At 42.7% G+C, this 14,308-nt stretch overlaps 1 protein-coding gene across 1 annotated transcript in view; it reads right to left on the reverse strand.

The window, feature by feature from the left end:
• Window positions 1–14,308, reverse strand: part of ANKH (ANKH inorganic pyrophosphate transport regulator) — a 103,551-nt gene that overhangs the window by 39,776 nt on the left and 49,467 nt on the right. Inside the window, exon 2 of the mRNA XM_075417115.1 lies at window positions 5,303–5,519. Coding sequence (XP_075273230.1) covers window positions 5,303–5,519 — 217 coding nt within the window. The remainder of the gene's footprint in view (window positions 1–5,302; window positions 5,520–14,308) is intronic.

Below are 14,308 nucleotides of genomic sequence, written 5' to 3' on the forward strand. Positions count from 1 at the left end.
GAAGCATGGTACAACATTAATAACACGCAACAGAGCTGCAGAGTATTACACGGATCTAAAGCAGATGGCTCTTCCCATTCCTTGCATCATTTCAACAAAAACAGAGAACTCCAAGACAAGCTGCCTGTTTGCTCTCCTCTAATACCTCATTTATTTTGATATGTTTATGGATTAGTTTTGCTACAGAACTTAAGAAGGAATTCTTACTTTTGGGTTTTCTATTTGAGTTTTAAGACCCAGAAAATTAAGAAATGACACTGAAAACTGCATACCTAATTGGATCTCCTCTTCCCTACACCGATTTCTGCAATGAGCTGATTACCACCACGCAAATTTCAGACATTCTTAAAACAACTGAACACACTCTTAATGACGCCAGCAGTCTCAAAACAAATAGCTGTACCATAGTCATTTTTGGGCTGTCTACTACCCTGCATGTCATACTTAGATCATAAAGAAAACAAAAAGAAATCCTCACAGGAATGATACCATTTACTTCCAGACACAGAGCTACATACGTCAATATTAGCTTAACTGGAGAAAAAAAAAGCTTAGTGTGTTCTTTTTAGATGCATTCCATTTTCACACTTTGCTGCCAGTTTTAAAAATGAACTTGGAGACTTGAGAAGTAAAAATCTATTCTGCTGTCAGAAAGATGGCTCACATGGCTAAAACTGGTACTGGTCAGAGATTTTGTTCAGCTAAGTAATTTGGGCAAATAGGAAAATGTCAATTTGCAAAAAACCAAAATCGAATGGCAAATCTTCATTTAGAAATGGCACAGGGTACATAGATTTCTTTATGTCTTTGATTAGCCCAACTTGCAGCAGAAGCAAAAGCTTGCATACCCCTCGTGAAAGCTGAGATGATCACAGTATTTTAGGCTTCGTAATTTTTTTGCTCATAGTAATAAATGAATTAAAATAAAACCAGCATAGAATCATCTCAATGCAGACTGATTACTGCAATCATCTTTTTCTGTGCCAAGCTCTAGTTCCAAAATTGCATTACTTGATTTTCTCAAATCTGTCAATGACCGTTGGTCTCTGAAGTGTCTTTAGGTAGGCCAACATCTCCTAAGTCTCAAAATTAGCCTGTTTTAACTAAAAACCAATCATTGCTATCCTAAAATCCACAAATGCTTTGGTCATAGGGTTTCTTCCTTCTTCCTTTGCCCTGAATACCTTGCTGATAAGAAACTGCCCCTGCTGTGTGAGAAGGGTTGGGGCAGCTGGGGAAGCATGCTACTGCTTTAGCAATGGCCATCTGAAGATGCTGAAGTTCGACATATTTTTAATGAATAACATTTTATCATCTTTTAGAAAGAAAAAAAAAAAGGAAAGCCTGGATTTTATCCTGATTCTTATTCCTGTGCTATCATCTTTTTCCAGGGCAAAATGTTTAGTACAAGCCAGTATAGCGGGCACGTCAGAATATGACTGACTAGACAAAATAGCTCAGGTTGTTATAAGCCACTCTGTAACTCCTATTCTCTAGAAAATTCCAGCAGTGTTACACTGGAAGTGGTGGGATTACACCAGTGTCTTGCTTCTTATGCAGATCTTTCACGTACATGCAGTGACCATGCATGTGGGAAGTTCAAAAGAATCAGTGGAATTACTAGCAACTGCAGAAGTTTTCCCCTGTGCAATCTGTGCAGGGAGCAGCCCATGCCCACTAGCCTGTCAGTAACAAATTGGCACGAACTAAATGATTAGCATGTCTGGACCATCCAGTCTGCTATAGGTTCGCCTGCTTACTAAAGCTCCAACCAGTTTTTCCTGGTAATGACAAACGATCCATCATATAATTTTTAACCACTTGCAGTGGGCACCAGTTACGGATGTCTACTTAAGCAAAGAGGATGTTTCCCCAAAGGAACTTCGGTCTGTTCATTTTCAGAACATCAGAGAGCTGCAGAAAGTAATATTAATACGCAAAAGGAAATACACTTTATCAGCACACTGTTTCTCAGTAAACTAGTGAAGGGCCGGACAGTGCTGATTTATTGCCAAAGAAAATGTGCGTGCCCTTCATGACAGTGGTGTTAAAAGGACTCACTTAGTATGGAGGGCTTACCAGTAACACCATGAAATCCATTATATTAGCATAATTTTATACAAATAATTTCTTTCCTCTGTCAAGCTTGCAATTTAGTAAGATGTCAAAATTATGCACAGACAGGCTTAGCATCTTCAGTCCCTTCTCCTACAGCCCAATATCCCCACCAAAAGCCAATCTCTGAAATAACAAGATGCTTTAGACCCTGACTACATAGTGAACTTCTCACAAGGAAACCCTAACTGGTGGCAGTAGCTGCCCTCAAAATAGCACAAGGGGAGGAAGGCAGGATATTATTTTCTGTTTCCAGCTCACAACTGAAACAGCAAATGCAGGAGTACTGTGCTGACCAAGGTTTGCAGCAGCCTTGTAAGTGGGGCGAGAATATGGTTTCAAATCCCTTTGGTCAAGTCAGCTTGTCTCGTGGTTCTTACTGCTACCTGTAGAGGGGATTGATAGGAACTGTTGGTGAGGACTCTGCGGATGTTCATGGGAATATGTGGTGGGGTGATGACTTAGGGACCCAGAGCTTGCAGCTGTGCATTTCAGTGGTTTGGCTCAGCCAGTCACTCCCAGAGAGAACTGTCCTAGACCTGGTGCGGGAGCAGTAGTAGGGAGCTGGTGCTGGAGCAATGAAGCATGAGTCAGGTGGGTGAAACGGTCTGTTTTGGTATTTTAATGAAGTAGAGGCTGCTGTTTGTGAAGAGCTGTGTGTGCAGACTGTGTCTATCACAGTTGTAAATGTGGTGATTCATTGTGGTCACCATGTTTCTACCACCATTTGTTTTCTTCCTTCTGACTTTGAGTACTCCTCCTTATTTCACTGGGCTTTTTGTTCCCCATTCCTTCCTGGGCTTCAAGAGTCCACAGCAGACAGTCATGTCACCTTCCTTAGCCACATATACAAGGCATGTGGAAGAAACTCAGTCCCCTGAGTGCTGTTTGTTTCTGGTTTTCATCTGCCGAGCATCAGTAACCTGTATTTTTGTCTCCTGTAGATAGTCTGTGATAGGCTTGCAGCTGCTGGGGAGTAGCTGCAGGTCCTAGGAGGCTGCCTGTCTGTCACTGGACTTCTTCTCTCCCTCCTGCTAGGCAGGTTGTGCATCTGTGGGTCAGAGAAGAATAATCAGGATGTGAAGCATGTTCAAAGGAAACTTGGAATATAAAACTTGGCAACATCACCCAGGCAATTGGTGCGAGAATCTGACTAATTCCATTCTCTCAGGCACTCTGCCAGTCTCTGCTGTGGCCTTTACATATTTTCAGGCATAGACAAGTTAAAATACTAAAAAATATTTTGCAGTCTGCCACCACAAGCAGCTGAAAGATTGTGTGAAGCCCTTTAATTCAGGACTTTAAAGCATGGCAAGTACAGTCTTCTTTTTTCTTTTTTTCCCCAATATCTGCAGAGAGGGCATTTCAGAGGTTCTGAACTCAGCAGGGCTCTATTTCCAGGCAAAGGCAAGAAACATCTCTGGCATGTTTTCAAATGGTTGCCCCAAACACCTCTCTTTAATAAAAATTCCCACATGGAAAATCCAGCTATGTCTTTCACCTGGAAATTTGATAGTTATAGCTTAAAATAAAATGTTGGATGTCTAGAAAATATTTCTTTATCCAGCTGGCAAAGCCAAAAACTTCAACCAGCACTGTCAGGAAAACAAGCCAGCAACTAGAAGAGCAGCTCTGGGGGCTGACAGAAGCAAAGAAATATGAGAGCCAAATGCACAAACAGCCTGAAGTTTAGAATACTGACTCAATAAAGCAGCCTCAACTGTAAACATATCGAAGCAGTGACCAATCGATACTAGTGAATTAAATTAACTTGAATGCATGGATTCAGCTTAAAAAATCAGCAACAGTTTATCCCTGGCACAGAGCTGCCACGGCTAGTGAGCCGTTACTGTAAGCATTTATTACGACAGTAACATGGAATAAAGGTAAACAGCATAGGGCTGCTGTATCGGCAGTGGAATAACACACATGATGGTTAATCAAACTGGAGTGCTTGGGAGGCACGGGCAGCTGGTGAATATAGCTGGCAGCCTGTTCAAGGTTAAGAGCAGGGGCATTCGCATTTACCAGATGGCTCCTGTACCTACTTGGGCAGGAACCGCATGCTGACCAGCAGCACATGCTGCTCTTGAGATACTAACAGCCCAACAGTGAATGGTGCCTCACTTCCAGGCCATTCCATAATTTCACAGCAATTCTGGATACTGCTGTCACACTCACGCTTCCCATCTTTCTGTGACAGAATGACCCCCTACTGCTGGTCATCCAATTCAACCCTACTGCCTGTCAACCAACACGTGCCTCCATAGGCTGTTGCATTACTTCCCTCTTCCCATCCCTCTGAGCTCCTAGCTTTTAGGACTGTACCTGCTGAATGCAATGCACTCTCTGCTTCTTCCTCCAGCATCTCCTGTTCTCGTTGCTGAGATCCAGAGGCTTCAGCTCTGTGGAATGAGCCAGAAGGTGCAGGGAATCTGGTGCAGTTCTTGGAGAGGATGAAGTTGAAGTCTTCCAGGTCACATGGCTTTTTATTGCTGCAGTACCGGCTGATGCTTGGGTTGGTATCACATTTCTCCAGGCTCTCAGGAACCGGCAGATCCTGTGGCTGCCTTCCTTTTTATGTTCAGTTCATATCTGCTTGTGTATTTTCTTTGCTTCAGAGTATGCTCAGGGAGGTGGTCTCAGTTTGGCATAAAGTGCTCTTAGTAACTACTTCTTCCCTTACAGATTAATTATTCAACAGAAGTGGATGATGACTAGTGCTAGCAGAGAGTTGTACCTGATATTTTAATGAGGATGGTGGCACCTGCTTGCTTAGAGTTTTGTACTGTGAGTTAAGTAGCAAAGGGACAGCTACAGGGGAGTGCCATTTGTGCAGATACTGCTAGCTGATCATCACTACCTAACAGTAAGACTGAGCTACCAGCTTCATGCGACCTGTCAACCTTGCCAAAGCTTTGCTCGCACACTTGACTGAAAGAGATCAGCACCACCTTTTGCTGCCAGGCAGGAGAGCCCTGGAGGTGGAATCTGCCACTTAACAGCCTCTTTAAAAAGTAACAAAAATTATGTGGATGAGCATGATACCAGCCCAAGAGATTTAACCTCTTTTGCATCTCCTGTTGCACTTATAAATGAAATCTTCTGCCTACAGATTAGTGAGTTTGAAGAACAGGCGAGGGAAGGAAATTAAAAGACATATTTATTAGATGTGAAGTGACCTTACCTATTAAGGTATGAAATACAGCAGCTACAGCGCCAGCCACAACCATGCACAAAACTGCTTTGGTCCTGTCTCGCTTGCTGTTCACAAACACCAGACCTACATTTTTGAAGTCACTCATCGGACCCGTGAAGAACTTCATCAGGGAGTATGCCAGCCCATAGCTGGCCAGCATTTCCACAGCATCTTCCTTGACAGCAGCGATGCCCCTGTTCAAGGCCTGTTGAAACACAGAAAGAGAAAATAATGTAGCACATCTGGAAGTGTACCAAAAGTAGTCTTCTGCAGCCACATTCTGAGGGAACAAGCAAGTCCAGCTCTCATTGTTTTCACCCGGACCTGGACCTTATTTCTCTGGGTTCAGCAGCAGTAACTTGCAACTTGTGACACAGGCAAATTCATAATTTCATATGGACAATAAATTCAAGCCAAGTAGACTTAAATATAAGGTAAATATCTACTTCTAAAGTACATAATGGAACTCCTGCTATACCAGAAGTCAGTCTCTTTCCTTTTAGAATAATTTTATGACGTGCTAATAATCATGGACAATACAAGACCATTTAAATGCTGCTTTGAGGTCTCAGCGCCGAATTGAACAAAGCACAGTCCTTACAGGCCATCTTTACAGGTAAAAACTGACATTATGATATGCTGAAGTTTCAGGAGCTCAAACTTTTTTTCAGTGTAATGAGCTTTTCACTATATCCCACGTAATCGTTGTGAACAGCCGATATTATCCTACGATGTTTATTACGGAACTAGGCCAAATATGCACGTGACTAAACATAACCATTCTCCTTTCAGGTACTCCACAAGGTGCTGATGCTATAATCATTTATATCTCCTTGTAGCATATTCAAAAAGAAATACAGCACATGTATTTCAAGACATATTTAGGTTCAACTAACCTACTAATTCATTCTAGGTCCATACTTAGGAAATGTCTGCCAGTGAATCACTGAGAATTAGACAGATTATTTTTATAACTAAGACGAACCATAGAAAAAAGGTGTAACATTGCTTCAGATTCCAGCTTGCACCAAAATCCTTCTAAAATATTGAATAAAAATGACAGAATGATAAATTTTATCTGCAGTGTGACAGCATCAATCATCTGGTACACCCAGCAAGCTGTTAAAACAAGATTAGATTCAAAAAGCGTGAAGGATGAGATGCGACTTGTTTTCACAAGTATTTGGTTCCTATGGGTTACGGCTGATGTGTGCTGACAGGGCCATGGCAATGAGGCCAACCAGGAACACGTCTCCAACGTACCCTCCAAATCTCGCTCTATCCACTTACAGAGCAGCTCTACCACCGCTCTTTCTGAACGAACAAACCAGGCAGCATAACATCAGGTCATTGTGGTGAAATCCTTCCATTTCAAATGTAAGCATAGTCTTGTTGTTGCAGTGTTTTGACTTTTTTTTTCTCCTTCCAAAGACCATATAAGCAAAGACTTCAAAAGAAACTGCATCCCCATACCAGAAACGAGCATTTTTCCTACTGTTCTTTTCTACTCTTTGAGACATGTGTAATTTTTGAAACTAAAGCTGCACTGTCAACATAGCAAAGAGCTGTAGAAAATACCAACTTCTCCATCCCTGCTATCTGCCAAATCTCTCTCTTGCAACATGCTCTGACCTGAACACCTGAGGCTCCAAATGTTTTCATCTGTCTCGCTCCAGTTTGTCTCTTCCTGAAAAGGCCATGTATTAGATATAGAATACCTGCAGCTGCTGTAGGCAATCTGTTCTGGGGTATAGATAATTCCATCTATTGCAGTGATAAGAGTTCAAATCTGCAGATGCCTAAACCACTAGTGAGTGCACAAAACTGTACTCAAACCATTCGTGGAAAAGACTGTAGCCTCTGAAATGAATACTCAAGTTTAGCTGTCTTTTGTGATGATGTCTGTGATGATGTTGTAATCGATATCAAGGTATATACAGAGTTATAATCTTTTTATTTAAACTTCCTAAATATGGTGAATCTCCCTGTTGCTGTTGCCAGTATTAGGCAAATAGCCTTAGATTATGCCATACAGAAAGTTTCTTGATCATGGCTTTTTCCTTCTCTTTTCTTTCGCCAACAGGGAAATATTTCTGGTACCTAACCAATTTCAGGTAGTCTGGTTCAAAAGCCTCTCGTCACATGAAAACAGCTGAATTATTTCCAGCACAGTTTCACAAGCACAAGTGCTTCCTTCCTGGTCTGGACAACTACTGAATACCAGAGTCTGTGGAGGATGGTAACCCACTTCAGACAAGGTCCCTGAGATAAACGTGGCTTTAAGAAACCACATTCTGTCAAGAGGCACAGCACTATGGTCCCCTTGCAGAGATACAAATCTTGGCCGAGCGCAGTCCTCAAGCCAGTGCCACTGGCTCTGTGTGACTTCGGCCCCGCAGTAGCTAAGTTTTCCACCTAAGCAGGACAGACAGAAAGACTTGAGCACTCCTCTTTCTCTCCCTCTCCGGTTTTACAGGCTGAACTCTGATGTCTTTTGTATGAATGAATGACAGCCAACTATATGCTTCTGACTAATTTTCCCCAGAGACACACTGTGTTCCAGGTAAGGTAAATGGGAAAAATCCAAAAGGGACTTTTGTAAGAGGTATGTTGCCACTAATTTACACTTCTGTGGAACGGTTGGCTGACATGATGAAATACTCTAGAGGCTAGCGCTGAAAAAGCAATCCTTCTAAATGCTTCTTTGGCAAGATTCTTAGGAAATGAACAGTCAAGAGCGCTGGGTACAGATGGATTAGCTTCTCTAGCTTTCTTTTTCCTTTTTCATTTTAAGATGATAATGTGAAAGGTTCTTCATGCTGAACTTCCAAACATTATATGAGAACTTGTGTAGCTTTTCTGCCCCATGTATCTTAGAATATTTTTGCTACTGGAGCTGCTGATGTCATATTTGATAGCCTTAAATCCACAATAAATCCCAGATACTTGATAAAGCTGCTTTGGGGTGCAGTATGAAAGACAAAGGCATTTGGTCTTTCATGGCATGCCAGCCATGCAGTTGGTAATCTTCCAGTCCAATTTCCTGTTAGATTTCCAATCACATCTCTCACAAAGGAAGAAAAATATAAACCAGTGCAAGGTCTCCATTTTTTCATCTGAATCTATTTTGTACACTTTTTGTGTGAACAAAATTCAATAACAAAACTTCATCAGCAGGATCTGTATTCCATGTTTGTTTCACACACAACAGAGCATTTCTCTACAAAGATTTCTGTAGCTTGTCAACAAAATCACACAGAACTAGATAACAACAACAACAACACCACTTCTCATGAGAAGTTAGCTTGATCATGCATATTTCAGATGTCATCCTACTTTCAGCTGGCTTGTTCACCTCAAATTTGAAGGGAGAACTAGGAAATCCAGATGCTGGAAGAAAGACTACTGGTGATGTCACTTTCTCCTGAGTTTTTAATGAACAGCTAACCTAATACAGTAGTAGGTGAAAATGTCACAGTAAATTGCTATTCATCAAACGCGATTAAAACAAAGCACTGACATTGCTGACCCTTCTTTTAGAAATAATAGAAAAAAGCATAGAATACTTCCAGGCTGAGTACCATCTGGTAGGTACATATACAGGTTAGTTGAAGTAAGGCATATTTAAAAAAGCAGGGACCGAGATCTACAGAAACTTCTAGCCATGTCTTCTACAACACATTATGTTATCAACAGAAAGATGAAATCTTTACTAGAAGACCTGGTAGCAACCCCTCGTGACTTTTTTTATGAATAATTGTGTGCTGTCTCTAATGTTGACCAAAATCAGAGAGGACTAGCATTTTAAATTCCCATCCAAAAGATTCAAGTCAGAGGAATACCAAATAATACACTTAATGACAGTTCAAGCCAATAACCACATCTTTACAATTGGGTACTGCAGCTGGCTTTATCCTCTTAGAAGGATGATATGAGACCTTTATCAAATTTCTAGGACATGCATAAGGGATGAATCCAACAAACATTTGCATGCAAAGGCAGTGATTTAAAAAGGCACAATTGTGAGAAAGATGTCAAGAGTCTAGCTTGTCCTATTTTGCATGGACTTTCAGCACTATTCACTAATGTTGGCAGAAGAGGTTTGCTTCCAATCTGCAGCTACACACCTCTGTTGCCAAAAATTCAAAGTCCGTCTCTTAAGCTGGTTCTACAGAGTTCGACCATTTCTCACATGATCCTCCTCTCCCAGAGACTACTGGATGACCGATATTTTATTTTGGATTAGACATATAAAAGCATAAAAAACTCACTGAGGAAGCCACACCTATTGTATACATTTTCTTCTGCTTTTAAAAATGTTTTATTACCTACGTACTGCATAGAGTTTCAACAGTCTGTACCTAACGAGAAGGGCATGTTTTCTACTTCATTTGAAGTTAACTATTGACTATGCAGTCAATACTTCACCAGTGCATGTGTTTCAAATAAGATCAAGTAAAATCCAAGAAATCTAACTCTTGTCAGTCCCCACTTTTGCTTGTGCTGGAACAGCAGACTGTGACCTAGTGGAAGCTGGCAGATTCCTACAGCTTGTCTGAAGCTGGGATTCTGCCCGAGATGTTTTGAAGTCTGTTCTAGCTAGTTATCTACCTAAGGGTGATGTCAAAAACCTGCTCAGTTTGGCAGTAACTTGGCCAAATGTATGTTTGGTTCAGTGAACGTTTGTAACATGTTCCCCCTCCCCCTAAGTCTTTCTTCCTGCCTGCCCTCCCCTAAGCAAATGGAAGAGCGCCAAAGAATCCAGTTAAAGAGCAAGCTGATGTAGGGAAGAGCCTTTCCCCTGTGTCAAATAATCTCTCTCCTGATGATTGTCAGCTGAGTTTTCATTTACTAAATCCTGTCACACTGGAATCTTCCGTATCAAATGTCTCAGCTAGCTCTGGCTGCTCTGCCCCCCGCCACCACCACTGCAGGACCTGAGCGCTACCCCGTCCGTCCACACCTCTGCTTCTGGACGGGCTCCTTGTCAAGGCAGGAGCCACTGCTCAGGCAATTTGAGAGAAGCAAATTGCTGCTCCAACACAAGTCTGTGTAAGACTTCCATGGACGTAGACATGGAAGTGGGACAAAATGGGGTAAAAATAGCACGCACAGATTTATTGTGGCTCAGGAAGGTTGCCCAAACGTAGCATATGAAGAGATGGCCTTGAAAGGGCAGAGGGAATCTGACCTTGCAGCTTCAAAATGGTGACTGATGAGTGTTCATTGTTTTGGGGCTTTTTTTCGGTTTGGGCTTTTTCTGTTTTGCTTTGTTTTGCAATGCTTTTACCCTGATTCAGTATCTCTAATTTTGGGTCAGCATCTGTTGTAGATCCTGTGTCAGATGCCGGAAATGCCATCTGAGGTCAACTCCGATGAGATCATTATTAAAATACTGGACTTCCCCCCTGCTCCCTTACTAAAGCCAGCCGTAAGAGAACGGCGGCTAGTCACTCCCTCGGGCTTTCCCTGCCCATAGCCATGCACAGGCTGGCAGCGGCTCAACCCACCGAAATAACCCCAGCCCCCAGCAAGAGGCGGCAGCCCTGACCCCCAGTCTGAAGGAGGAAGGGTTACTGCCCCCGAGGGGGGGACACCTCGGCACCTCCATGCTACATGGCCCGTCCCTGGAGAAGCCATCCTTGGAAGAGCGTTAGGACTGCCCTGGGAACAAGAGCTGAAGCTCCACTGTCTCTTGCTGCTTCCTGATTCGAAAGAAACTCCAAATCACAGAATCACAGAATGGTCGGGGTTGGAAGGGACCTCTGTGGGTCATCTAGTCCAATCCCCCTGCTGAAGCAGGGTCACCTACAGCAGGCTGCACAGGACTTCGTCCAGGTGGGTCTTGAATATCTCCACAGAAGGAGACTCCACAACCTCCCGGGGCAGCCTGTAATGCAGGGCAGGTGTCATGGCTTTATCTTAAAAAAATGTTAGAGTACCAAAATTTCAATCCAATTTATTTTGTCTGCTTAAGTGAGGAGAACATAGCCTAGAAGAAAGCCCACATACTCTATGAAACAAAAACCAAGCCACCAAGACCAGAATGCAATCAGTAACGTTTTTTTTTTCCCATTCACCTTCCTGAGTAGCACTGAAAAGCAAGAACGAACATTTTTGCATGATTCCCACTCTTCTCTGAAATGCTTGCTACACTGTGACCATGATCAGGCTCTCCGTTTCACTTGGTGACACTAACCACTCACTCTCCAAAGTCAAGACTGTATGAAAGTGTGTCCTGGAAGAAGTTTAAATAAAGACTCTAAATCCAAAATAACATAATTTTCGAGCACTTGCAGCTTTCACTTGACCTAGGACACATCAAGGAACAGCACTTTTTAACAGGCATGGCCAGGAGGCATAGGAATAACTAGGGTGGCAGTGGCAACAGCGAAGTCAGTGAAAACAGGAAGTCCTTCCCATTGGAAGAACTAAGGCGGAGGAGGACGTGTCGGGGAGCTGGAAGAGTAGCTGCGGCACGTTACCCTGGGGCACCTACTGCCTGTGTGTAGACTCCTGAAGAACAATCACACAACAAGCCAGAGAGTAACACAAAAACCACAGGAGGCTACAGAAGATAACGGTGCAGGACCACGGGAAAGAAACCAGACCCAGTGAAGCCGAAATGTGCCTCATTTAAAACTATATTTGATAAAGTTCCAGAATATTTACGACAGTGAGGGATCTTGGAGGGGTGCATCAGTTGCTGCAGATGGTTGCCTCGCCGCGGGATGTGGAGAACACTGATCCCAAAGCTAAGACAGCTACAAGCTGTGATGGTGGGATGCCCTTCAGGACGTATTCCCCAGGCAGTGTCTACTGACTGGGGATGGCTGACACCTGTATGAAGGAGACCTAAACCACTGCCATTTACACAGGAGGCTGTGGAGAAACCCATCCCCTGAGGTGAGACTATAACCATCAACTTTTCCTGGCCTTTTTTAGGCAAGCAGTGCTCGTAGGGGCACATGACAGAAGCAAAATCAATGTCAGAGACATTCCCCTGCATTGTGACTTTCCTGGTATCCTCCGGCTGATGCTAATCAATTGTCCAAAATGTATTTCAGGTGAAAAAGGGAAGGCTTTCGTCTCAAAGCAGTAGGTGAGCTTTTCATTCAGGTTTCCCTGGAGCTCTTCCACAAAGCTGAGAAGCATTTGTGATCAAGTTATGGAAGTATAGCTAACTCCAGGCTGAGGTTATTTGTCTTCAGATCTGCATCCTGTGGAGGCCAGAGACTCATTTTCTCTCAAAAGCTATTTCTGTTTCTAAGTCTATGAGTATAAACAAATAAAATTGAGACATAAAGTGAGACATGTGGAACTAGGAGAAAGTCGGCTCCCTGTCTCTTCAAAATGCCCTGTGGAATAGCTATCATTTCTTCACCAAATTCCATTTTGATTACTTTTAAGTGCTAGAAAACACTGGGGAGGATACAAATGCATGTCACATGTATCTACAAGACTATTTCCCTTAATCATAAATGATACAGTATCTGTAGCAGTGCTCCTTCTTTTGTTTTTAATTTCTCACAGAAACAGGCTCTGTTCTCTTCCTTGCGTTATACCCTCGAAGTAAAAAGTAAGGCAATTTATTATCAGTTGCATATTTCGTAAAATCACATTTTCTCGTGTTTATAAATTAAATCTCTGCAAGGACTGTTCTGTGACTTGTTTGTATGCACACAGCAAATCTAATCTACACAGGTCCCATACCTGTCAATCTCGCACAACTCTGGCATATTGCCTTTTTATTAGCATTAACTCAGTCTCTGCTGAAACACTCCTCACGGCTCTCTCCTCCTGAAATGGAGCCTGCCACTTTCTCCATGATCACACCTTCTCACTAGGCTCCAAACCGCGGTGGAAGGGGTCCTTGGGGGCCAGCTTAGAGCTCTGCCCCAGTCTGAACATCTGGGAGATGTTGTGGACGAGACCCACACCTTCCCTGGGCTACCAGCCCGAGAGGCCACCTTTGCCCTGAACCTTAACATGTAACCAGAACTGGCATCTGAAGATCCACGGCAATCTCCCTTGCACATTAAAACACACTCTCCCACTAGCGAAGGCCATGCTGCTGGCATTGTCTCCACTGCCCACATTTCCCTGTCCTTTCCTTGCTGCTCCAAGGACCTGCTCTGTACCAGTTCTCCCCGCTTTCACCAAAGATCCTGTCCTTGATGACAACTCACCTGTATTTTCACCTCATGGCAATAAATTACTTGGCTCCACTTGCCTTCCAGTTATCACCCTTCTTGTTCTGCTGCTACTGGCTTTTTCATAGATATAACGTACAGTAGAACAGTATTTTTCAGTAATTTAGATGTTGTATTTGTTTCTTTTGTATTTCTAAGTTTATACATTGCACATGAAGCCAGGCTTTTGCTTTCTGATTTCCTCACATAAGCAGTTCTCTTAAGTGGTATTTTGTCACATAAGCTCACCTGACACTCCCAATTACAAGATCCCGTATCTAGTGCAAGTCCATTTTTACCCCTTAAAAAATCAGCCCAGGCAAAGACTGAAACTGGGAAAAAAAAAATCCAGGAACATGCTTTAATGTATCTGCAAAAATACTTTTGCCAATTGCCAGAAAAAGGGAAATTAATGAGGTTTGTCCCTGGCTTTGCAGATTTTTAAACAATTTTCCTTAAACTTTTCATGTTCAAAAAATTCTAACGCATGTAGCATTTGGTGAGAACTTCTGAAATTTGGCAGAGGCTATCAAAAGTGCCTCTGAAACAGACCAAAACTTGGCAAAGCACCTGCAAAGTATGAGTTGCACAGGTTTAGTAGAACTTGTTAAACTACTTTAACTGCACAGAAATCTTGTCTATATTTCATCTGCGCTGCTCCTGGGCATTCAGCTTAGAGCAGCGAAGGTGAAGCACCACACAACAGAGACCATATAGGTTCAAGTCCTTAAGGTACCAGGAGACAAGGAAGCACTATCTGTATAGTTTGCCTAAAGCAAAATGGAAAGTATTTCTCTTTCCC

Source organism: Opisthocomus hoazin, chromosome 3, assembly GCF_030867145.1.
Source record: "Opisthocomus hoazin isolate bOpiHoa1 chromosome 3, bOpiHoa1.hap1, whole genome shotgun sequence".
NCBI classification, from domain to species: Eukaryota; Metazoa; Chordata; class Aves; order Opisthocomiformes; family Opisthocomidae; genus Opisthocomus; species Opisthocomus hoazin.